This window comes from Brachypodium distachyon, chromosome 1 (assembly GCF_000005505.3).
Source record: "Brachypodium distachyon strain Bd21 chromosome 1, Brachypodium_distachyon_v3.0, whole genome shotgun sequence".
In the NCBI taxonomy this organism is placed as follows: Eukaryota; Viridiplantae; Streptophyta; class Magnoliopsida; order Poales; family Poaceae; genus Brachypodium; species Brachypodium distachyon.
The window spans coordinates 72624403-72649133 of NC_016131.3; the positions used below are offsets into that span (position 1 = coordinate 72624403).

Sequence of the window (24731 nt, forward strand, 5' to 3'; positions counted from 1 at the left end):
TTCTTAGGTTGTCTAGAGTACGGCGTACACTCGTTGCGTTTCGGCCAGCTACCTATCTGTCCTCTGCTTTGGCAGAGAAACCAGACCACGGCTAGCGGCGGCGGCGGCACCGTTTTGACGACGGGTTCAGTCACCCCTCCACCGACCTCGATCTGGGGTGGCAAGTCAGCCTTCGCCGGAAAGAAGAATGCATGTAGGTGTCCCGTCTCCGGTAGGCGATCCGCTCTCGGGGCTGTGCTAAAATCCATTCCCGTCATAGTCCCAGTGCACGCCCAGGTCAGAACGACCTCAGGAAAACGTCAACTCACGTAGAGAGGCCCTAACGTGTAGCTTAGTAGTAGTAGTAGTAGTAATAAAGAGACCTAATTGTATTACCCGCAAAAAAGAGAGACCTAATTGTATTACCCGCAAAGAAAAAGAGACCTAATTGTACATGGTATGATTGGAAATGAAACCCATATGATACCAGAGATAGATCGAGTGTTCTTATAAGTGGAGAGTGAATTTGTATAAAAATCTTTATTTTGGGACTGAGGGAGTATAATAATAGAAAAGCCAATGCGATCCAATGCAAATTTGATTACAGACTTGCAGTCGTTACACAAATAGACAATTGCCTGCTTCGCGCAAGCAACAGCATAGTCCTATCGATCAACAGGGGCATCTGTCTGGGATGCAGGAACATCGCAGTCATTTCACAGCAATCAGTTCATTCAAATAACATGAAGAAACTGAAATTCCCCAGGTTCCAAAAGAGACGAGGGCATATATCTACGCCGCAGCCCACATGCACTCTTCGGTAATGTTACATGTACAAGGTCACTGAAACTACAACAGTTACTTCCCCAGAACAACAGAGGCCATAAAATGTTTGTTGATCATCACGAACAACCAGGCGCCTACCTCCTAGCACTAGGACCTCAAATCTCATTTCCCTTTCCGCTTCTTCTGGAACATGCTGCAGTTCGGGCAATACCATTTTCCCTTTGGCTGCTCTTTCAAGCCCACGCATCCAAAGTGGAACCACTCTATCTTGCACTGCGAAATAAACACCGACGAGCTGAAAAACCTAGCACTGACCCAGCAAACAGAATGCAAGGAGCTGAAGATTTACAGGCGAAGGAGGAGAACGTTACTTACGTCGGAGTTGTCACACGCGACCATCTCACCATAGCTGACTTGGTTGCAGAGGCAATATGTCGGCTCATTAGGATCGACGGGCAATTCTAAATCTATAGCTGGTTGCTCCATAGGTATCTTAGCCCTGTAAATGAAATTTGTGCTGTTATGGTGAGAAAATATTGATGGCTTATCGCTTAATCATTTTCAGATGCAAACATACTTCTTTCGACCTCCTCTGCCCCTTTCTCCAGATCTTCCACTTTTGGGAGCAGCATCAGCAGCTGAGGACCTTGAGGTGCCGGCACTAGCAGGAGCAGCTACAGTAGCAGCAACAACTGAACCTGCAGCAGCTGTGGCTGCAGCTGCCTCTTTTTCTGCTCACCAAAACGCATGGTACACAAGCAAACAGTAAGAAGAGCATATAATGCAGCTCTGCAGTGTCATGCAATTGGTACTTTAATACCTTGCCGAAGTTCTTCAAGCTTCCTCATAAATTGATCGAGCTGTTGGATATGAGCGTCAACCTATATCACGTATCTAAATCAGCACAATCTAAATCCCGCATATTCACAATTCAGGAACATTGAGCGATGTCATGAGACATGCTTACGCAGCCCAACCTAGCAAGACAAACTACACATGTAAATTTCTTGACAAATGACAAATCTAATTATAACATTCTGTTACTTGGAACGGAAAGTAACATTGCAGATATGTTTTGCTTGGTTGATAAGAAAGGTAATAACATGAATTATAAGGAATAAGAAGTGGCCCGTCTTTCTTTCCAGTTGGGCGGAGAGGCAAAAATTAATACCACAAATTGATATTTTCCTTTTCAGAAAAGCAGAGAAACGCCGCATAAAAACCATCTGTAGTGATCTTCTACCACTTATTCTTTCATGCAAAATAAAGGGAGGACAGAATCAATTCTTTTCTCAGTATCTACTCTCCCTTTCCCCATAAAAATAGAGAACAAACACGATATGTTCATGGTGAATATAACTTAGAGACTTTTACCAGGTCATAAGTTTGTGTGGCTAAAGCCACCTTCTCATCAGCAATTCTAACACAATGTTTTTGCTCCTCCATTGCTTCATCCGAAAATTTAAGTTTTGCTGGCTCATACGTAATACTTCCAGATTCAAGTCCATGCTTAATGTCCTCTATTTCTTGTTGACAGCGCTGCTCATTTTCCAGTTGCACACCTAATCAGAAGAAGCACACAGTAAGGCTTTTTCAGGGGGTGAAGCTGAAGGTCAGTTCAGAGAAATCAAGCTTTGGACATCAACACAGTCTCCAGTATGCACCTTTGACCATTACTTTTTCTACATGCAAGCAAAACTTCTTTAAAATGGGATTAGATGAAAATATTTTTTTATGACATCTTAAATTACATTTGCACAAGACAAATCAAAAGACTTTTGTCTATATTAACTGGTAAAAAATTGACTGCACGCGTCCTAAAACAGTAAAACAGTTTCCCAAAAACCAACAGATGTAATAAATACCTAGCTTAGCGCCTTGGTGTGGACACTATTACATATATCAACTTATCATATAGAGCCAAAAATTGCATCTTAAGATAAGTTGGCTTTGCAAAATTAAGAAAAGATGAAAAGAGTGGGTCAATTAGTGGATCCAAATTAAGAAAAGATAAAGCGAGGTCAGTCGGAATTCTACATACCTTGCAAGCTTTTATCGAGCTCTCGCATTAATGAATAATTCTTGTGCAGCATAGCTGGCAATGCTTCAACACCTAACAGCGATCAAGAAGGATATTATATTTATGCATGCATTGATGAACAAAAACTCATCTCAATAATGAAGTTATCATCTGAAAAGATAGGTTGAATCAGGAAACGGCGATACTGATTTCATCATTTAATGAAGCATATAAGGCTAGAACCTTATAATTTTGATTGCAAAACAATCTCTAGCCTCTGTGAACATTCCAACTGTAACTTCTAGTTCGATAGTTCCAGATCGATAAGTGGAAATGGAACATGACTAGTACAAAGGTGAAAGGTCGCATAGAACAAAAGGTTGGGCCACTCATGCAAGCCTGAGGTATCTTGGCCAAAACTAGCAACTTGATATTTATCATCTGCATGATCACCATGGCATTGTATACTAGTATCAACAAGTGAACTAAGTGTTTAGAGTCTCTTTTAACATACAGTACAACACAAAGTAATTGTTCAAGGAGGCACGCACAAAAATCATGCACCGGCGATGCTTATAGCAAGGAATACACGGCTTAGTCACAGAGCAGTTCACTTGACATGTCACTTTCATCCAGACAGACATGGATATCTAATTAGCAATATATCCGGAAACCTTGTACCAATTCACGCATAAAGATCAATCACAGCACGAAGCTCGATGTGCAGGCGGGTTCGCCAGGAAGCCCGCAACGTTTTTGCCCTAGAGGCGAGGGTTAGAAGCGGAGGAAGAGCACTCACTGGCCTGGAAGTCCTCGAGGAACCCCATGACGCCGGAGGCCGGTGCCTCGGCCCTGAATACCACACCCGAGAAATCAACACGCGACGGGAACGGAGGGGAGGGGCGGTGGCCGGAGGAGGGGCGTGACCTCGCCGGCCGGCACGGTGACAGGTCAGGTAGGGTTGCGGCTCGGAGATCGGATCCCCTTTTTTTTCTTGACCAAGAGATCAGATCCCCTTCTGCAGATAGGCCCTCCACAAGAAACGTAATCCCTGTCTTGGAAAGAAACGTAGTCCCCCGACAAAGCCCACTGGAGCTTGGCTAGGTGGGCGCCTTATTGGGCCGGCCCACGAAAGCAAAGCGGCTAAACCCTAAACCCCCCTCTGCGGATGGATCCTTCTAGAGCCAGCTGGTCCCCTAGCCTCAAAACCCCTCCTGGCCTCCTCTCACCGGTTTCTTTCCTCCTCCCCAAGTTGTTCTCCTCTCTTATTCTCCCCCTCCCGCTCGCCGCCTCCTAGCTCCCCGGAACCACCCGCAAGATCCAACACTTCCTTCCCTCCTTCGCCATGTACCGCGCGGCCGCCAGCCTCGCCTCCAAGGCCCGGTGAGTAGCTTCCCTTCTTCTCTCTCCGTTCCAGTGCCACACTGGGTTTTTGTTGTTGTTTGAATCGAGTCACTGAAATGTGTGTTCTTCTGCTTGGTTGCAGGCAAGCCGGGAGCAGCGCCCGCCAGGTGAGTAGATTTCTGTGGGTTGCCCTGCCGCCGTAGTTGGTTTCCGCTTTATGGTTTAGAGAGTCTCTTGCTTCTGTGAGGATCACTGATCGGAAGTGTTTAATCTGATGTGCTGGGCGTTCTTACTTTCGGGCCAACACGATGTGATTTGATTTGATTTTTTTGTTTTGGTACACTGTTATAATGGGCTCGGGGTACTTTGCTTTACACTTTATGTTGCGCAGGTTGGGAGCAGGCTAGCCTGGAGCAGGAACTATGCTGCCAAGGACATCAGGTTTGGCGTCGAAGCCCGGGCCTTGATGCTGAGTGGTGTCGAAGAGTTGGCTGACGCAGTTAAAGTGACCATGGGTCCTAAGGTATAACTGTCTGCTCGACCTCTTGTGCATTTCCACCTGCAGAGTTCATGGTCTGATAGTCTTATTTCGTAGATATATGATGTTGTTATGACTGCTCGACCTTGCACACCACATTGCTATCACATGTATGTGTTTGACTATCAGCGAACCCGATGCTAGTGTTTGCCTATTACGATAGCAATATATGTACATTACGTACTGTAAAGTATACTAATTTACTAGACTCTGTTGAGCATCTAAGTGATGATGATATCAGTTGCAAGCACTGAACTCGAATAATTGAGAATTGTACGTTTGCAATTTAGTTAGAAATTACAATGGAGTCCTACCCCCTGTGCTTGCTTAAATGACTGCTCTTCTGATACAGTTTTAATACTTTTATGAATTTCAGCATGTGATTATTTCCGGGGTTGGTTTTTTTATTAGTAGATATGAGAGTTATTATGTCAAGCAGTGCTGATCTCCATGTGCTTATGTTACAGGGACGCACTGTCATTATTGAGCAAAGCTTTGGTGCTCCAAAAGTTACAAAGGATGGAGTGACCGTTGCAAAGAGCATCGAATTCACTGACAGGGTAAAGAATGTTGGTGCAAGTCTTGTGAAGCAGGTTGCTAATGCGACTAATGATACTGCTGGGGATGGTATGGCTTAGTTCTGCACAGTGATTGACACCAATCTTACACCATGCACATACATTTGTATGCACTTCTTAACAATAGAGTGTACCAGCAATGTTAGAACTAGCAATAACAAGGCTTGTGGAACTCTTTCATTTCACTTGCTGTTTGATGTCAACCTCTTTGGAATTCTTTTTGTTAGGCTTATGTCTTGACAGATATCCATGTTGCTCATATTTTGTTTTATTGGAAATGATTCTATAAAAATTGTTATAAGCTTGCCAATTTGACATTTCTGTGTTGGGCATTGATTGGTTTTTGGTTAAATTGAATGAATAATGGGCCTTTCTTGGTTACTGCTATACAAAAACTCACTTGCCATGGTCTTAACTAGTCATGTCATATATTTCTCTACATTCGATTACTTCCTAGTTTCTTTTGACATTGCTTCGCTAGGACCATTGCTGTGCTGATGTTCAAACACTTTCAGGTACAACATGCGCTACTGTTCTGACAAAGGCTATATTCACTGAGGGTTGCAAGTCTGTAGCAGCTGGAATGAATGCAATGGATCTGAGACGAGGTATCTCGATGGCTGTTGATTCTGTGGTGACAAACCTGAAGGGTATGGCGAGAATGATCAACACGCCGGAGGAGATAGCACAGGTAACTGTTAATCTGCGTTGAGTCTGAAAGCTTCCAATGTGTTTGTTCTTTTTGAGACATGCTTGATAATTTATTCATAACTCTCTTGTAAAGGTGGGTACTATATCAGCTAATGGGGAAAGGGAGATTGGTGAGCTCATTGCAAAGGCTATGGAGAAGGTTGGTAAGGAGGGAGTTATCACCATTGCGGTAAGTTGATGCGCTAAAGACCTTGGAAATCTGGATACAAATTTGGTTTGGTGTTATTTTTTCCCTTGCCATTATGCCATCACATAATTTGCTGCTCTGTTTGTGTTGCACTGCAAAGAATTGCCATGGTCTTCAGGTTGCTAGTTTAAGAAATTAGCCAACTTTCCTGAAGAAGTGCTATATATGTTTTTTCCTTGTCTCCTTTAGGCATTGGGTCCTTTAATGTGTACTTTCATGACGCTCTTCAGACTATCTATAAATGTCATTATATGCCAGTCTAAGTTGCTCATATATGTATGGAACATTTTGATAGGATGGTAAAACTCTTTACAATGAGCTTGATGTTGTGGAAGGCATGAAGTTTGAGAGGGGTTACATCTCTCCGTACTTCATTACCAACCAAAAGAGCCAGAAGTGTGTAAGTACTGTTTTTGTTTTCTTAGAGTTCTCTGCTATTTAAACTTACACTTATCTTGGTTTATATTTGAGAGTTATGTTAACTTTTCATAGGAACTAGAGGATCCCTTAATCTTGATACATGAGAAGAAGATATCCAGTTTTCCCGCGATGGTCAAGGTGTTGGAATATGCTCTCAAGGTAATTTGTTTATTTGCATATGTGATTCTGATTAATTATGAAATCTTATATTGCAAACTAATGGTCCACCCTTCTGCTTAAACAGATGAAAAAGCCTCTGCTTATTGTTGCAGAAGATTTAGAAAGTGAAGCACTGGGTACCCTGATTATTAACAAGCTTCGCATAAACATGAAGGTCAGTGTTGAAAACCTTTGTTCTTTGTGCCTAATAGTATATAGAGTTTCTCATCTTACTAGAGATGAAATGTAGGTCTGTGCAGTGAAAGCTCCTGGTTTTGGAGAGAACAGGAAATCTAACTTACAGGACCTTGCTATCCTTACAGGGGGTGAAGTAAGTCAATACTCAATAGCTCTTTCCTGTTGCATAATGATATTCACTTCTGTTTTGAAAAAATTGCACCTTCCTGGGATCAGGTCATAACCGAGGAACTTGGAATGAACCTTGAGAACTTTGAGCCTCATGTGCTGGGTACTTGCAAGAAGGTATGACATTTGGCTAGCGTTGATTGTAGTTTTGTTTCAGACCTGGCTGAACGAAACTATTCACTAGCATAGCACCACAAGATCACCTTCCTGGAAACTATAAAGTTGTCAAGTTTAAATTAGTCATCCCTGTTTCTCACGAGGATAAAAGGTTGTTCTGTTTTAGCACTTAACATTGTATTAATTTAGACTTTGTGTGTAGGAAATTATCGTATGGATCTTTTCTATACTTCAATTTGACTGAGCTGATGTTTATAAACTGATACATTTTGGAAATGACTTCTAAATTGTAAGTAAGTTATGTTTGGTTTAAGCCCAAACGTGCCCTGCCAAAAAATTAGCTAACCAAATAACTGGTTATGCTTTTGCTAGCCCATGAGTTGACCAACTTTTGCCAAAAGGGTCTAAATTTGTGTCCTGTTAGGGCTCATGCTGTTCAGTGTCCATGCTTTAGGTAATGGTTTGTGGTTTAATGGAAGTGACGAAGTTTGTGCATGCAGGTTACGGTATCTAAGGATGACACAGTTGTCCTTGATGGAGCTGGAGATAAGAAAGCCATTGAAGAGAGAGCTGAACAGGTTCATTAATATATTAATTAGTTTTTCACGAGTCACTTTGGTTACATTCTTATCACTGTAAAATTCATTTTTAACAGCTGAGATCTGCAATTGAGGAAAGCACTTCTGACTATGATAAGGAAAAGATACAGGAGCGATTGGCAAAGCTTTCTGGTGGTATCGCTGTTCTGAAGGTACACCTTATTATCTAATATTGAGATAGAAGTATATGTAAATTGTGGTCAATCTGAATTGTGGGGCTAGTGCTTAATTGTTACATCTAAGTGATGCATAAATTGGCAAATGCGGATTAGTTGGTACGTAATTGGTATTATCAGAACTTATAGGAAATTTAGCATGGCATTTGTTGATTCTGGTGACTGCTCTGAGTTTCTAGTGTTGATGATTTTGATTACGGTATTTACTTAGATTGGTGGAGCGAGTGAACCTGAAGTTGGTGAAAAGAAGGACAGAGTGACTGATGCCCTAAATGCTACAAAAGCTGCAGTAGAGGAGGGCATTGTTCCAGGTTCTCACTCTACTGACGCCCAGCTGTTGAATTTTAGGGTGTTGCCGAATACCAGCCCATCATCATGGAAAGAAAAATTCTGATCTGTTTGTGATGTGCACAGGTGGTGGTGTTGCCCTTCTTTATGCCTCAAGAGATCTCGATAAGTTGCAGACTGCCAACTTTGACCAAAAGATTGGTGTCCAGATCATTCAAAATGCTTTGAAGGTTTGGAGAATTCTTTCTTTTCAGTTTGTCCTTCTATCTTTCTTTCATCGTTTGATGACTGGACTATTCCGCAGACCCCAGTACACACCATTGCGTCAAATGCTGGTGTAGAAGGAGCTGTCATTGTTGGCAAGCTCTTGGAACAGGATAATACTGACCTAGGCTATGATGCTGCCAAAGGTAGGGTGCAAAGTTTATCCATTCGTTGCTCTGTTTGGAGTTATGAACTTGGTTTAAGTCATATTTCTTACGTTGGAAATATACTGTTTTTTCAACCTAGGTGAGTATGTGGACATGATAAAGGCTGGTATCATTGACCCACTCAAAGTGATCAGAACAGCCCTGGTGGATGCTGCAAGGTATTGTCTCTGATCCTCATTTGTATACTCGAAAATGCTTTTGTTCAACATTATATCAGTTGCTACTCCCTAGTAAGTGACAACACACAAATAAAATAAAAATCTAGGAATTGTTCTGAAATCCCGAAATATCAGCTGTTTGGTAAGTTGCATGGCACATTCAACTGAAGCTTCCTTAAACGGATGGCAATGATCTTTATGGTTTTTTCATTCCTATTAGACTGATATATGGAATTTCAAAAATAATAATCCATTTTCTGTTCATTGCAGTGTGTCGTCTCTGATGACCACCACAGAAGCTATCATTGTTGAGACCCCCACGGAAGAGAAGTCGGCACCTGCAATGGGTGGTGGCATGGGCGGGATGGGTTTCTAACTCACGGATTCGTGCCAAAACAATGTGATTATGTGAAACACTTAGGCTAGTATCATTGGGCAGTATGGATTCTTCGCTATGGACTTGCCAGTGTCTTTTTGCAGTACGGATTCATCTCTATGGATGAGGAGGCTATCACATTTTGTATTCTTCGACAAGAAGATTCAAACTTGAAACAGAGTTTATGGTGGTTCCATACAAGCATTGGACTTGAAATTAAGAACTGAAGCTCTTTTATGCCTAGATGGCTAGATGTAGTCTTTTGAGGTTCACTGTGTTGACTATGCCAATGCGCAATTCGCAAGATGTGGTTATATCTGTATACATAGTAGACTGTTCCCATGCATGTGTAGTCTTCTCAAAATCATTCAGGTGTATTAGATGGGATAAGAGTATTCCATCAGACAGAATCCTTAGCGATCTCGTTGGCAACCAAATCGCGTACGAAGTCCAGCCTTGCACATCATACGCCCTATTGTTTCCAACGACAGTTCTACGGAGTATTTTTTATACCATGCTCCACCAAGCATAATGATACAGGAGCTTTTAGGAGGTGGCGAAAACCCATGGAGGACGATCCGTAGAGGAGGAGAAAATCAATGGAGTTGGGATGTGTAGAGGAACTATAGGGAAGGGAGAGAAGAGAGATCATGCAGAAGTAGTTTTTTTTTTCTTTTGGAAATGCAAACATGAATTACCTAGTAGACGACATCACCTTGAGGGCCATCGACATTCAAGTCGATGCCCACGGAAAGGTTACGGCCAATGCAGGGCAATCTATGAGCTACAGCATTACAACATTTAGAGGTGTAAAATCTGAAACTCAAAGAAGTTCGGCGCCAACAGGCCCTTAGTTTCTTCAACGATCATAGCGATCAGAGATCTATCAGATTCACGAGAGAGCATGAAACTTCGCGTGAGAAAAGAACAAACAACAAAGGACTTACGAGAAAGACTGAGGATCCATCAGTTTCACGAGAGAGCATGAAACTTCGCGACAAAGGACTTTGGGGGAAAGATGGAGACAATGAGAAACAAAAAGGTGGTGGAGTCCAATTTACTACTCCCTCCGTCCCATATTAAGCGACTCAAATTTTCTCAAATATCGATGTATCTATACCTAAGAAGCGTCTAGATACATGTAATAGAAAGTCAATTAATATGGGACGGAAGGAGTAGAAACTTTTCCATCACGTAGACTATGACACGTGAAAGACGGAGCCGACGCGAGTCACGAGATCTAACATGTGTATTGAGTCATTTTCTGAACAAATCGCTTACCTATCAAAATACATCCTATAAGAATCGACGCAGAGTAGTCTATTTTGCTCAGTAAAATTATTAAAACAAATCAATATATATCTAAAAAAAACAGATAAATTCCAAAACGTTCTATAAATAGAACTATTCGGTGTTTTCTGTTAACCAGGGGCAGAACCAGAGTACGGAGTAGTATCTTTTTTTAGAGGAAAAGAAACCGAAAACCTATGCTTATGGGGATCATCTCTCTCCGCCGGCGCTGCCCGGCCCAGCCCGTCTAGTAATCTATTCTCCCCGACGCGTAGATCTTTCTCTCTGCTCGTGCTCGACCGATCGAACGAACCCCAGTGTACCAGCCGCACACCGAACCCTAGCCGCCAGCGCAGCGCCAGCTGCCAATCGCCCGAGGAGGCGACGAGCAGACGAGTCCGGCGACGCCCACCGTGCGCCGCCGCCGGTAACCCTCCCGTCCCTCCTCTGTCCTCTCCAGTGAACTGAATCGAATTTGTCGGTCCCAAAAAAAATCGGTTCCGAGGATTCTGCTACTAACTGCAACATTTGGTGCGGTAATTACGCACCCTCCCCAAATTAAAAGCAGGGACCGCACGGCAAAATTCCATCCGTTTCTCACTGCTCTCCCCTGCTTGTTCTGACCCGTCGCCACAGGTTCTAGGCAGGATGGCGGAGAATTCGTCGGCGCCGGCAGGGGCCACCCTTCTCTCCAACCTGACTATGGCGGATGATTCGACTTCGCCGGCGACGACCACTCTGCCCTCCGTCCCCACGACGGGGGAGGATAAGCCTAAGCCGTCGCCGCCGCAGCTGCATCTCTTCAACTCGATGACGAAGAAGAAGGAGCCCTTCGTACCTCGCGTGGAGGGCAAGGTCGGTATGTACGTCTGCGGAGTCACGCCGTACGACTTCAGCCACATCGGCCACGCCCGCGCCTACGTCGCCTTCGACGTCCTCTACAGGTACCGCCCGGCTCAGATCCGGCGCCCTATGACTGCTTAGGTTCGCGATTGCATGGAAAGGTTGCTGTGAGCCTGTTGCTCGATGCTTCTAGTCGGTTGGATTCCGCTAAGACATGCTGAATTCGGTGCTTTGAAATGCGTGCGGAATAGGGGTTTAGATGTGGGATTATTTGTTCTATGATGATTGCCAACAGTAAGTGGTCCATTAAATCTAGTGTAATGTTGTGGAATTGTCCTTTCTAAGCTGTGCTCTGATTTGGTATATTCTGTAACCTTCATATGAATATATAACTGATGTTTCATACGAATTAGATTCCAGTGGGTTTTGAAATCTGGTTATGTGTTTTTTGACTTATGAGGCAGTGTTAAACCCTTGAAATCTGGTCATGCTCTTGTTTTTTGTTTTTGTACCTTTTGCCATCGGGATGAACTACTTTGTGTATGCAGCACACATCATTTGCTTAACTTGTAACACCTTGAAGTTTAGCTGATGCAACAACTGTAGTTTTTAAAAATGAATGTTTCAATACATTTGCTGAAAGACTACATGCTAATCGAGTATAATAACAATATATTAAGCTGTTTCTACTACTACTACTCTTGTGTAAACATTTCTTAATTGGTCTTCGATTCAATGTAGGTATCTTAAATTCTTGGGTTATGAAGTTGAATACGTGCGCAACTTCACCGACATCGATGATAAGGTAATAATCCATGTGGAACATTCTAGATGTGCACTTGCTAGTCGAGAAAATGGAATATATGTTGAATGTCTCGCTTATAAACTAAAGTAGAAGGAACGCACTATTTTGTTTGAAATGTATACATGTGTTGTTATCCCCATGGCTGGCAGAAAAGCTTTTTAACCTGTTCGGTGACACAATTATGCTCCGACTGGTGTCCTTAGCTCGAGTCAAATGGGTTCTCAACTACAAGATAATTCTAAGTCAATTTTCCGTACTTTTGAACAAAGCTCAATTTAAAAAATGTCAGGGTTCAATGAGATATGTACCATTTTGGCCAGAGTCGTACAGTTTTGCTCAGCCCTGACTATCAACTACTGTTGCTGGCATGGGTGAATGGTTCATGGAGCTGATCCTAAAGGTTGGGATGTTGCCTTTTTTTGTAGTGAAAAAAAAATGCTTTGGACTTGTATTTTGCTGCTATTTTATGTTTCTATTTAGATTAGCGCTTTACCTTTACTCTAATCATCTCTGGCGCAATACAATTTTATGTCATACAGTATTCATTTCTCAAAATTGCTTCTCTTCTGAGAACCTTTTTTTCAGATAAACTCAGTTCTTTAAGTTTTAATGTTGTAATGATTCCAGAGCTTGTTCTGGTTTTGCAGATTATTGATCGGGCAAACAAAGCTGGTGAAACTGTAACTAGCTTGAGCACTCGATTCATAAACGAGTTTCTTATTGACATGGCTAAGCTGCAGTGCTTACCTCCTACTTGTGAGCCACGTGTGACAGAACACATTGAACACATTATAGACTTGATTGCCGAGGTACTTTCGACTTGTGCAGCAAATGCTAGCAACTCAGCTACGTTATTTTTCGGAATTTTTATTTACTTGTGTTGTTTCTTTAGGAAAATTGACACTGTGGAGTGCATTTATTTGTCACCATTCAAATTAAATCAGATTCTTGTGCACCTTACTTCACCAGCCAGCATGGTCAATCATGTGTAGCATGCTGTATATGATAATTGTCCTTCAAAATTGTTCTAATGTCCCTTTTATCTCTTATACTGCAAGAAATTCTTCAGCAAGTAAAACTGTTCTCACTTTGTGTATCTTTGTGAACAGATAATCAAGAATGACAAAGCTTATGTAGATGGCGATGTTTTCTTCTCAATTGACAGTTTTCCTGAGTATAACAGTTTATCTGGTAGGAACTTGGATGATAATCGTCCTGGCTCACGTGTTGCTGTTGATCCAAGAAAGCGGAACCGTAATGACTTTGCATTATGGAAGGTGATTTTTGATGCATCGGCGTTAACATTTTACTCTCTTGATCATCGTCGCGTTCTCTTTATCCTTGAATTGCTCTGTCCAGGCTGCTAAGGAAGGTGAGCCTTTTTGGGAGAGCCCCTGGGGTCGTGGAAGGCCAGGATGGCATATTGAATGCAGCGCAATGAGTGCGCACTACTTAGGACATGTATTTGATATCCATGGTGGAGGGAAAGATTTAATTTTTCCTCATCATGAGAATGAGCTTGCACAAAGCCGAGCTGCTTATCCAGATAGCGAGGTCAAATGCTGGATGCATAATGGCTTTGTTAACAAGGATGATGAGAAAATGTCAAAATCGCTTAATAACTTCTTCTCGATCAGAGAGGTAAGGGGATGGATACCTGACTCTTTTTAGTAACTTTCATCAAACTTCTAAGGATATCTAACATCTGTTCTTTTTTTTTCTTCAGATTATTACTCTGTACCATCCTTTGGCCTTAAGATTTTTCCTGATGCGCACACATTATAAATCTGATGTGAATCACTCTGATAAAGCACTTGAGATTGCATCTGATCGTGTATATTACATTTATCAGGTGATTTGTTTAAACTTTAATATCAGTTATGATTTAATATCAAATCAAGGTTTTGGCATTCAATTATACTTTTGTCTCAGCAATAGAATATGAGACCAGCCCTTTTTGGTATCTGGTTATCTTTTGTAGTACCAGCATCTCACTCGATTTAAATTTTATGCAGACTTTACATGACTGTGATGAAGTGTTGTCTTTATATCGTGAAGAGAATATATCTGTTCCGGTCCCAGATGAGGAGCAAAAACTGGTTGACGAACACCATACAGCGTTTTTGGATTCTATGTCAGACGATCTTAGAACTACAGATGTTCTGGATGGCTTCATGGGCCTGTTGAAGGCAATAAACAGCAATTTGAATGATTTTAAGGTATGTTGATCCTGTTTCTTGTTGTGTCAAGGTTTGGATGATTTAAATCCTGGAGTAAATCCACATTCATTTCATATTAGTTCACTAACATATTTTCTACTTTCAGAAGCTGCAGCAAAAACTGGAACAACAGAAGAAGAAGCAACAACAGAAAAAGCAGCAGCAGAAGCAACAGCGGCCACAGAAACAGCCAGAAGATCATATTCAAGCTCTGATTTCTCTGGAGGCAGAAATTAAAAATAAACTATCTATCCTCGGTCTGATGCCACCTTCATCTTTGGTAGAGGTACTAAAGCCACACTATCTCGACATGTTTTCCTCTTATGTTTGGTTGCACGCAGCATGAACAAATTTCAACTCAACAGGTACTGAAGGAATTGAAAGAAAAGGCATTGAAGCGGGCAGGGTTGACCGAAGAAACATTGCGTGAGCAGATTGAGCAGAGAGTTGCTGCAAGGAACAACAAGCAGTTTGATGTGTCTGACCAAATCAGGAAGCAGCTTGCCAGTAAAGGCATTGCCCTGATGGATGAACCTACTGGCACGGTGTGGAGACCATGCGAACGAGAGTAGTCTGTGTAGCCGCGATTAATTCGTGCTTGGTCTAACAAATGATAGTGTTACAATGAATCATCTGCCCATCTATTGCATTGGTGTAGATTGACACATAGCACCGCTTTTGGATGTGTTTACTATAGGGGTTCGAAGCCCACTCACCAGATGACACTTGTGTACCTGGCTGTGTTAGGAACAGAAGGCCCCATTGACTGGTATACTTAAGTACTGCGTGTTGAATTCCTGGTTTGGATTTGCACCTTAAAGTTCCATATATAGTTGCATTCGAATGAATAAAATTATGCGTTCGTGTTACACATGGTCTATTTTGTTTGTGATTTGCCCAGTTGAACCAGATGATTGGGTGATACTATATTGTTATTTTCAACTAAGATGTCGACAGAAACGGGAGCTGTTTGTACAGCCGCAACTTGCCGACAGGCGGCCACCTAAACGCTACTGAGTTTACGTCTACCAGCGCGCGGCCAGAGATCACATCTCTCCTGGCGAACCACCATTTCTCAGTGCTCAATAGATGCACCCATCTACGAAGTGACGAGAAAACACGGGTACTCTCAACTCGACGCTTTTGCCAAAACGGACAGGACGACGATGAGTAAGGGCGCAAGAACACCGAGCCGCAACGAAGTGCGTTCGTCCCTCCGATGATCGGGTCAACAAGTCAACAATTCCCTGGAGGCTGGAGCATCAGCAATCAACGCACAGACGTAGGGAGAAACCAGCTAGCGCCCCGAGCAGCACGGGTACACTGCTCAGCGAACGACCTAGGCAGATCGACGCAGCTAGGAAAGAAAAAAAACACATCGACATACTTTGCATGAATGATCTATCCATCCATCCATCTCGTCCCCCAGGCCACGGAAAGCCCCGCCTCCATACGCGCGCGCCTCTGGTACACTTCGGGGTTGTTTGGTTTGAGCGCACAAATGGTTTAAAGCAAAAATTTGTTTGAGGATTTGGTTGTCCATGAGTTAACCAACTTTATCAAAATAATGAACTAGAATTTATAGTGACTAAATAATTGTCTCTCATCTAAACAACAAACAAATTTTGATCGATGACCAAAAATTCGGTAAGGTAAGATTTGTTCTCAACACACAGGCCCTTCACGCCCGGTCGGCTCGGCCGGGCCGGTCCCCGGGCGGAGACGACCGGCGATCTCGGCCCGCTTCCAGCCCGCCGATCGAAGCTTTGGGTGCGCGACATCATAGGAGGAGTAGCTCGCTCGTGTACCTAGCTGCTAAGCTACTACACCTACCTAGTAGCTCCTCCATTTACTGCCCATCCTAGGTGCAGTGACTGCCATCACTGGTCACCAGACCACACTTGCTCTTCGCTCTGGACCTCATCCAGTCGTACTACGAGTATCTGCACCACAAATCCTTGCACCGGACACTACAGCTACCCGTTCGACCAGGGGACTCATCGTTTTGAGTGAAAGAAAGGTGATGCTAGTATTATCGCACGACCAGAATTTTAGGAGTTTCAGCCCACTTCTATGTATCGTCATTCAAGTACAATTGTTATCTCTAAAAAAAAGGACAATTGCACGAAAAGAAAGTGCAATTTGCAACCACGCAGAAAAAGAACGCAATTGTTGCAAATACAAGGCTAAAGAAGTGCAATCGTGGAAGGAAAGAAAAAGACAGACAACTACAACAAAACTAAACAAAAAAATTAGAACAAAAGATAGACTGAAATTTTACTAAACTGGCTGAACCACGAGAACCCCAAAATTAACAATCTTACTCTACCGCATTGTAGTTAGCTTCACTCTTTTTTCTCTCTTGAGGTTCCCTGCTCCATGTATCAAATTAACTCCCTTGTACATTCCAATTCTTAATCAATGACGTCATTTTTGTAATGGCTGAAACTTCACAGAAGAAATTATATGCCTGAATTTTAGCAATTCCGTCCAAAACACTATCATGAAATTTGATACATGCCTCCTTAGATAACTCATCTAGCTTTGATAGTAAAGTACCATTATTTTATAAGGCGTAGTTTGTTTCGTTAAAACAATTTGATTGATGGTTACTCATTTCGTAATTATTTTCAAATATGGATGCGTAAGGACAGCCGTTTTATTTCACACAAATTGCATATGGAACATGAAATCTTTGGTCATAGATTTATATTAACAAAACGAATTACACATTTTACACCTTATAAAGAGAAATGGGGGGAGTATCAAGTTTGGTTCTTCGTGTTTTTTTTCTAACGTTGTTTAGGTTGTGCTGATTGTAAGGGTATCAATGCGCCACGTTGCCACCTGTCGGTCGTTGTTTTTCCTGACGATTTCGATCTAGATGTTTCGAGCGTAAATTTAATAAAATCGAGTGTCGTCACATGATAGAAAGGATGGTAGAATGATTCTTCTGTACTATGTAAGAAGAAAATCAAGTTTACTTCAAAATACAACCCTGGATTCAAACGTCCTTACAGAGTAACAGTGATCTGGGGGTATTTTCATGCTCAAAACTCTACCTGCTTTATGAGTTCTAAAACATAAAGTACTTATTCTAAAAAAAAACATAAAGTACTTTCAGAAAAAAAGAGGCCACGGAATAGAAATTAAGCCCGTGAAACAAAAGTTCTCTCACAAATCAACTTTTATTCGACTCCACAGATCACAAGATGCCTCGTACACCCATCTCAGATCAATTATTTGCATAACTGTAACTGAATTTTGCAGAAGCAGTACTGAAAACAATAACCACGAAGGAACTAAGTAACAATATAACCCGAGACACAACGAGGAGGGGAGAGATCAAGAGTCATGTGGCATGAGAGAAAAATTAAAAACGGAGGGCTCATCCAAGAACACGGCGCGAGAAATCTGATTAGTACAATCGAAACAGAGAACAGCCAAGCATTAGACTTGCCTACATGGCCACATGCATGCACACACGCAGCTCCCTCCGACTAACCCATCAGCTCTTCTTATACCTTGGCTTCGCTGCGGCGAACTCCATCCGCAGCAGCCTCCGGTGTCGGCGATGATCTTCGCGCCTAGCCGACAACGACGACTCCCGCAGCGCCATTGACCAGCAAATGGAAAGGAGCCCTCAGAGGTTGTAGTGTGTTGGAGAAGAGAGGTGGTTGGTTTGTTGGTTCCTGTCTCTCACTTCACTCACTGCCTCACTGGTATAGATAGATGAAAGTGAGAGGGAACAAGTGAGGCTAGCTTCACTGCTGGAATTTAAAGGCCAGACATGATATACTGTATGCTTTCCTCTTGTAGAATACACGTCATCCATGTAAATGTTACTGAATTTCAAGCAGTATCCTCTTGTAGAATGCTACTGGAGTACTATTCTTCAGGACTTGTCAAGGTACTTCATGCCATTCTAATTTCTTCTCTTTCCTAGATAAATTATTGCAGAAGACTTTACAAGTACTTTTAAAGTCCAGATCACTACATGGAGTAGTACACCAAGTGGTTGTTTTGCCAAATATAATGATCAGAAACAGTATCAAATTTTTGTAGGTCAGCATGCAGTGCCATCCACTGAAAAAAGAAATAGAAAAGAAAAACCTGTACTACTTAAACGAAATGTTTGAACAAGATCCTATATGCTGACCTACAATTGCTGTGCTCCATAGTGAAACAATGTTAATGCACATCATGTCATGTCCTTGTTAGGTGCCAATTAACTACTTGGGTCATCATTATAAGTACTAGCGCCGCAGCAGATAGTGTCTGAATTTGGTGGTGGCCAACGATCGATCTGAGATCTTGACAAGTCAGAGCCAAGCAGCCAGCCAGCCCCCATTGCCCGGCCCGGCCCGGCCGTTGGTGCCACACTACTGACACTGCTGCTAGCCGGGGTTGATAGATTCGGTCGAGCTAGCCATCCATTTCCAGCAGTGACGGCATGTGTTCCACAAGGAGATCGGTCCAGCTGCGGCTGGAACAGAAGATGTCATGGCGCAGAGCAGGAAACGACAACAGTGGCAGGAGATGGTGCCCCAGGCCTGTAGAAGGGCGGCTGCCGAATCATTTGGAAACTCACCGTAAAGCGACTGGTTATTTGTGGCATGAGGTTGTGATCCTAAAGCAGGGGTAGCCCGTTCCATGATAAGGCTGTGTTTAGCAGGTCAGATAGTGAGCTAGTGGATCAGTACCAACAGAGGGAACTTAGAATCTTGGATTGGATTTAATTGGAGTCTGTCACCTCGAAGAACCTGACAGGTACAGAATTTGATATGATTAAGCTTAAGATGAAACCGGGTGCTATGCTAAAGCTGGGGTGTAGCCGTGTAGGGTAACTCTACCGGGAAAGAACAAACTGAACAACAGATCCTCGTAGCCAACCACAATATCTTAATCAAAGTTCTTTCTCTTTCAGCGTATCTGCCTCAGTATCAGTAGGGTCCGTTCCTGAAGCCCTCGATCTGGCACCAGCAGAAGGAAAAGCATTGCATGTGTGATTGATTGATCAATGCCAACCCGAGACTCTTGAGAAATGAGATTGCTGACTGGTGCAGGAAAGGAAAAAAGGGGCCAAAGCAAGGCTACTTTGAATCTCCGAGAAGATCATCATCAAAGGCAAAGTGTTGTGCGATCTATGTGGGGGTGTCAGCTGACATGCTGCTTTTTTACTTTGCCTTCGGCTGCTTCGTGTCGACTGTCAGCCCTGTTTAGCAGAGCCGGCAAAAAACGGGTTTCCTTCTTCCAGTTGCATCGGAATTCAGAAATAGTCGTTGCACTTCGCCCATCTAGTACGCTGTTCCATTCGCGAAGATCCAACGGTTCATATATTGTTGTGAAATTCAGCGAACGCCGTAGCTAGTCATAGTGGGGAGTAACTTAGAGTATTAACATGCACATGTTATTAGTCTGAGTTACTATCTTCATAGTGAGTAGTAACTTATGTGTGGTGTCATGCATTGTGTCATTAATTATCTTGTAAACTCATCTTGTCTTGATTTGTTTATTTATTGTCACTTTTATTTATTTATTTATTGTCATGCTATGTCACCAAAATGCGTAGTTACTTCCACGACTAGCCCGTTTCAACCGGACAGTATAGCCGGCTTCTGTGGAGTGGTCTTGTGGAGTAGTTCCCGCACGGCCCACCCGTCCCTTTCCGGCCCACCTTCCACTTCTTCTTCCCCGCTCCTGCGCGCAGCCGCCGTCGCGCGCGTGCCAGCGATTTCCGGCCGTCGCCGTCATCCGTCCGCCTCCTCTTCATCCGCGTGGCCCTCCTTTCCTTCGCCGTGTTCGTGGACTGACGCCATTTAGGGTTCCGACGGTCACAGTCGGACGGCCGCCTCCCCTTCCTCCGCCGTGCTCGTGGACCGGGCGCCTGAGGGTCGCCGGATAGAAGCTGCGTGGCCTGGAGATCGTGGGCATCCTGGAAGTGCGCCAGTTGCAGGTGGCCGGCCGCGGCCGCGCTCGAGTCGTTCACCTTCCACGGCGTCATTCTCCTTTGAAGTTTATCTATCACTTACCTGCTGTTTATTGCATTCGAGGCATTTGACTCGTACTGTAACAATTCTTCTATGTGTGGTGGTGTTCATGAGTCTATACTCTTTAGGATCATTAACGAGTTTCTGCATTCCAAAATTATTTGTATTTAAACATCTATTTTGTAATATGTTGCCAAACAACATGATAGAACCCTTGTGTCACTGGTTTGTATCTACTTGAGAAATGTTTCTACAAGTTTGTTTCTGTCCCGGGATATTTTGAATCTGCATTTTTTTATTTTGTAATAACGTTTATCTTACAAATTGTTATTGCCAATTTAATTCTGAAGCTGTAGTATGGTACTACGTCAGAAAGGACTACGATATTGAGCCCATCAACTTTGTCGACAAAGGCAATACGAAGAAAAGGACTACATGCTCCCTCCAATTTTGATAATTTGCTCCATGGGCTTGCTGGTATCATTCAAATTTGTTCCGATCAATCTGCTAAATTAGGTGATAAACAGTCACCGATTTTTGCATGGTTCATATGATCTTGCCTTAGCACACATCGTAATCAAAACTTATACTGCATTTATTGATCATTTCAGTACTAATTATCCATCAGCACATTGAAGAGAAGTTCATGACATACTGCAGTTCATTTTCCATATGTAACATCCAGAAGATGCTTTTCATGTTGTCCCAGGCATTAACTAAGTGCTGTGGCTGTGTATCTTTTGCAGGCTTACAAGGAATGGATACTGAAGACCATCAAAGGGTCATGAAATTTGTTCCATAAGTTTGTCGGACTGTGGGATAAACACCAAGAGGCATACCTGCCCGCCATATACAACAACCCGGAGCTTTTGAGCCTTGCACAGAAGAAGTACGTAGTACATGACAAGTCTATTTCATGACAGTCTTGGATTTGGTGCACCCAAAATGATCAGGTAATTACTCAGTAAATTTCTGAAAATATTTAGTTATTTGCTGAATTTTATTTACTGCTAGACACGATGATATATCTTTTTTTTAAGATAAACTGTGACACGATGATTAATCAAAAGCTTCTCTTTTAACTGAAATGATTCAGTCACAGCATTATGTTAGTCCAGGGAAGAAGTTTCAGATTCCAGTAGTAATATATGGTGTCCCTTTCATAATGGTCAGTCGTAAAACAAATGTGCACGTCAGACTGTCTTCCTTTTTTTTTTCTTGAACACGCTCCTTTTCATTTAGAAGAAGGGTGCAAAAAGCGCAAGTACAGTCTTACATTTGGGGATGTAACACCTGTCGGTTTCTCTTGTGGATGTCCCGTCTCCTTTTTGGAGTTTGAGCATATGAACCTGCAGTTTGTAGAGGATACTCAGCACTATGACTTCTTCATAGATTAAATAGGCAAGAAGATTACAAACCGGCTGAATTTCTTGCGCGAAATCATTTCGATTTGTCTAGGAGATTGGTGCCCGGAACTCTTTTTCTCCATGAATCATTGTTTGGAGTGCAGGAGACTATGAGCTTTGCTCTTGACCATGGCACCCCAAGTCAACCCTTTTGTCACTAGTCAACTGGTCCCAAAGGAAGTCCGAAGCTGCGACAGAACTTGGTAGATCATATATTCCCCTATCACCATTCTCTCCTCTCAACTCGACCAAGAAAATAATGGAGGAGCCTGTGGAGACTGCGGTGAGGGTGTGTTTCTTGGTGTGGCCGCACAGGTTGGGTGACTGGCCATGCCAATGATCCCATCGCCGGCCACTTCTCCTCCCTGGCTGCCTTCGCTGGTGTCCGTCTCTTTTTCTAGAGGAAGGAGTGCCTGCTCCCGATTTTATTAATGAAATCAGTGTCACAGAGTGGCTAGTGCCCGTCACTTGCAACCGTCGTGAAGAGCTCCGTAGCATATGAGCAGAAATCTTGGTCTGTCAGCGTGCTCTGCAAACTCAAAAATGCTTTTAGTGTTAATTTTTGAAAGAGTGTATGTCTATAGTACCCTCGAGAAATCAAGGGTGGAATCTTAATAGATTGCTCCCTCCAACCCTGATAGTACAGGGTGCCATAGAAGAGCTCGCCGCGAGCCACTAAAGCCATTGGTGTTGTGTTGGTCTCACAATCACAGTTATAGTAAATTGTAAATAGTGTAAATAGGAAACAAACACATTGGAGTAGCTTTTTGTTCAGTTACAGAACATGACACTAGCTTAGCTAGGAGTGGACTGGAGAGGAGAACAACAACAACAGTCAAACACACGCATGCAGGAGCATGGTACTGATCGAGATGAACTCTAGAGACATCTGAGAAAATAACAAGGAACACTAGCTTAGGAGTGGAAGTAAACACAGGGACGACGATGGACTCCCTCCATAGTCCATATAGAAGCAACTGCGAACTGCATCAAACATCTTAGCCGTCTTCTCCGATGGCGAGCATGGCATCGATCAACTGTAAGGATAAAAAAAATAAAGAAATAATAAGGAGCAGTAGGAGTAAGAACTCTAATAAACATGTAAAGGGACGAGCAGGAGGAATAGTCTCCCTCTGTTTATAAGCAACTGCATCAAAATTCAAACCTCCTCTTCGTCGTCTTCTACGATGGCGCTGGCCATGGAAATCCCAGCACTGGTGAATCGATTTCCCAGATGGAAAGCGCTAGCAATTCCTTCTCCTTCTCCATCTCCATCTCCACCAGCTGGAAGCTCTACGTCCGTCCCCTGCATCCTCTCCGCCAAGGTTTCCATCCCCATGTGCGACCACAGGAGCCACACGAAGGTTAGCAACTCCCCACCGGTACCCAGACTCTTGGCGTGCAGGTACCCTCGGCACCTGCTGGCAGAGAAGCAGAGCATCTCCACCCACACGCCTTGGATCACCTCCCACATCTCCTTCTCGTTGGGTATAGCCAACAATGCTTCAGCGAGATCCCAGGCATCATGGACGAAAGACCCCCCTCCTGGTGACTCCTTGACCTTGGTGATTATTTTCTGTGCAATTGCTCTTTCCGCCACAGGTTGTTGCTGCAGCTCTTGGTCCTCGAGGATCTCCTTGAGCTGGCCGTAGGCCACTAAGAACAGATTCCTCCTTGTGCCGGCCATTAGCATCTCTGGTTTTGCAAACAGCAGGTACATCATGTAGTTGGACATTTCCCTGCACCACCCGGTGGCAATTGTGCAGCAGGTTTCCTTACTTTTCCATGAAATTTCAGAGGCACCGAAACTTTCAAGTATGGATTTTGTAAATGAAACAGCAAATTCAGCAATGATGGACATTTTCCTGTATTGAACGGTGGCCTCATCTCCATCAGGTGATGCGCCCTTGCTATAAAAGCACAAGTCTGTTGCGATGTGCCAGAGAAGGACACTCTCGTCAAATGATCTCTTGATGCTCGATTCTAGGACTTTGCTGCATTCCATCTGCTGAATAGTCAATTGGCCCCTGAGATTGTTGAACCTTGTGTAGTCGGCAGCATTTCGTATGTGTTGCTTCCACCAACGCTTCACATGTCCAAGAACCAAAATTGTAATTCTGGTGGATGAGTTGCTCGGCTGCATGCACCAATGTTGGTCAACATAGTCCTTGCATCTGAGGCAACTCAGGATGGACATCCTCGTGGTGTACTTCTCGTTACGGGCAAACAATCCAACAAAGCTATATTGGGAAACCAGGGCACACAGTGTCGAACCGGAATTTTTCTCACGATTTCTCACATATGAGAAGACTTCCATATAGAACACAGTGGTGTCATTTTTATTACGGTACATGGGCCTAGCCCAATAATTTGAACATTATGTTGGTCCACAAACACACACAGTCATACATTGAAACTAGTGTAACAGGAAACAAACACAATGGAGTAGCTTTTTATTCAGTTACAGAACATGCCAGTACGGGCTAGAGAGGAGAACAACATCAAACAAGCACACGCATGCAGGAGCATGGTACTGATCGAGATTAACTTCTTTTTTTTTTTACAGGCCTGGCAGTGTACTGCCTTTTCAATTAGAAGAAGAGAACAAAAGTTCACCTGCTACAAACTAAGAGAACACCATCACCTGAAATAGAAATCACCTAGTATAAAGATCAAAAGGGGCAACACTTCACAATTTAACTATCTCTACCTTGCCTCCATCAGGAGACCATATTCATCCTCAATCATTCGATAGAGAGCAGCCGCATTCATTTCTTTTTGTTGAAAAACTCTACTATTCCTCTCTTTCCATAGATGCCAAGCAATAAGAGCCGCCATTGCAATCTCCTTGTCTTTAGAAGCAGATTTTGGTCCTGAAATGATTTGTCTCCACCACGTCCGCAGCGAAGGACTGGCCGCCGCAACCGCCCCAACCCTTGGCCATT

At 43.2% G+C, this 24731-nt stretch overlaps 4 protein-coding genes across 6 annotated transcripts; 2 read left to right on the forward strand and 2 right to left on the reverse strand.

Moving 5' to 3' along the window:
* Positions 1-544: 544 nt before the first annotated feature.
* LOC100833829 (PHD finger protein ING1) lies at positions 545-3836 on the reverse strand. Its single transcript, XM_003558784.4, has 7 exons — positions 3585-3836; positions 2807-2878; positions 2140-2327; positions 1586-1646; positions 1343-1496; positions 1141-1264; positions 545-1038 (listed from the first exon to the last, which is right to left on the reverse strand). The coding sequence occupies exons 1-7, from the start codon at positions 3610-3612 to the stop codon at positions 928-930; spliced, it is 738 nt and encodes a 245-aa protein (XP_003558832.1). The 5' UTR covers positions 3613-3836; the 3' UTR covers positions 545-927.
* A 171-nt stretch (positions 3837-4007) lies between these two features.
* On the forward strand, positions 4008-9575 carry LOC100833521 (chaperonin CPN60-1, mitochondrial). Its single transcript, XM_003558783.4, has 18 exons — positions 4008-4168; positions 4272-4296; positions 4521-4652; positions 5135-5294; positions 5761-5936; positions 6030-6125; positions 6439-6543; positions 6636-6722; positions 6808-6897; positions 6973-7053; positions 7137-7205; positions 7706-7783; positions 7861-7956; positions 8192-8291; positions 8395-8498; positions 8573-8678; positions 8779-8857; positions 9128-9575. The coding sequence occupies exons 1-18, from the start codon at positions 4131-4133 to the stop codon at positions 9231-9233; spliced, it is 1728 nt and encodes a 575-aa protein (XP_003558831.1). The 5' UTR covers positions 4008-4130; the 3' UTR covers positions 9234-9575.
* Positions 9576-10748: 1173 nt separating this feature from the next.
* LOC100834139 (cysteine--tRNA ligase CPS1, chloroplastic/mitochondrial) lies at positions 10749-15259 on the forward strand. Of its 3 annotated transcripts, none has more exons than XM_010230925.3 (10): positions 10749-11059; positions 11160-11467; positions 12108-12171; positions 12819-12980; positions 13281-13448; positions 13531-13812; positions 13898-14023; positions 14187-14390; positions 14497-14676; positions 14756-15259. In XM_010230925.3, exons 2-10 carry the CDS (start codon positions 11172-11174, stop codon positions 14960-14962), a joined length of 1689 nt encoding a protein of 562 aa, XP_010229227.1. In that variant the 5' UTR covers positions 10749-11059; positions 11160-11171; the 3' UTR covers positions 14963-15259. The 3 variants fall into 3 exon arrangements, with proteins under 3 accessions (XP_010229227.1, XP_003558833.1, XP_010229228.1); XM_003558785.4 differs by having other exon boundaries at positions 10749-11054; XM_010230926.2 differs by having other exon boundaries at positions 10749-10950.
* Positions 15260-22516: 7257 nt separating this feature from the next.
* Positions 22517-23637, reverse strand: LOC112269997. Its single transcript, XM_024457597.1, has 2 exons — positions 22952-23637; positions 22517-22823 (listed from the first exon to the last, which is right to left on the reverse strand). The coding sequence occupies exons 1-2, from the start codon at positions 23519-23521 to the stop codon at positions 22785-22787; spliced, it is 609 nt and encodes a 202-aa protein (XP_024313365.1). The 5' UTR covers positions 23522-23637; the 3' UTR covers positions 22517-22784.
* Between the last annotated feature and the right edge of the window lie 1094 nt (positions 23638-24731).

What these genes read in the sequence shown, in the direction of transcription:
- LOC112269997 (XM_024457597.1), bottom strand. Translation starts at nt 23,521, where the DNA reads ATGTCCAACTACATGATGTACCTGCTGTTTGCAAAACCAGAGATGCTA. An exon ending in TAGAAGACGACGAAGAGGAG is followed by an intron (nt 22,824 to 22,951) that starts GTTTGAATTTTG and finishes TTATCCTTACAG; the next exon opens with TTGATCGATGCCATGCTCGC.
- LOC100833521 (XM_003558783.4), top strand. Translation starts at nt 4,131, where the DNA reads ATGTACCGCGCGGCCGCCAGCCTCGCCTCCAAGGCCCG. An exon ending in CGCCGGAGGAGATAGCACAG is followed by an intron (nt 5,937 to 6,029) that starts GTAACTGTTAAT and finishes TCTCTTGTAAAG; the next exon opens with GTGGGTACTATATCAGCTAA. An exon ending in GTGGTATCGCTGTTCTGAAG is followed by an intron (nt 7,957 to 8,191) that starts GTACACCTTATT and finishes GTATTTACTTAG; the next exon opens with ATTGGTGGAGCGAGTGAACC.
- LOC100834139 (XM_010230925.3), top strand. Translation starts at nt 11,172, where the DNA reads ATGGCGGAGAATTCGTCGGCGCCGGCAGGGGCCACCCTTCTCTCCAAC. An exon ending in TCACCGACATCGATGATAAG is followed by an intron (nt 12,172 to 12,818) that starts GTAATAATCCAT and finishes CTGGTTTTGCAG; the next exon opens with ATTATTGATCGGGCAAACAA. An exon ending in ATGACTTTGCATTATGGAAG is followed by an intron (nt 13,449 to 13,530) that starts GTGATTTTTGAT and finishes TGCTCTGTCCAG; the next exon opens with GCTGCTAAGGAAGGTGAGCC.
- LOC100833829 (XM_003558784.4), bottom strand. Translation starts at nt 3,612, where the DNA reads ATGGGGTTCCTCGAGGACTTCCAGGCCA. An exon ending in CCACACAAACTTATGACCTG is followed by an intron (nt 1,647 to 2,139) that starts GTAAAAGTCTCT and finishes TACGTGATATAG; the next exon opens with GTTGACGCTCATATCCAACA. An exon ending in TCGCGTGTGACAACTCCGAC is followed by an intron (nt 1,039 to 1,140) that starts GTAAGTAACGTT and finishes TTTATTTCGCAG; the next exon opens with TGCAAGATAGAGTGGTTCCA.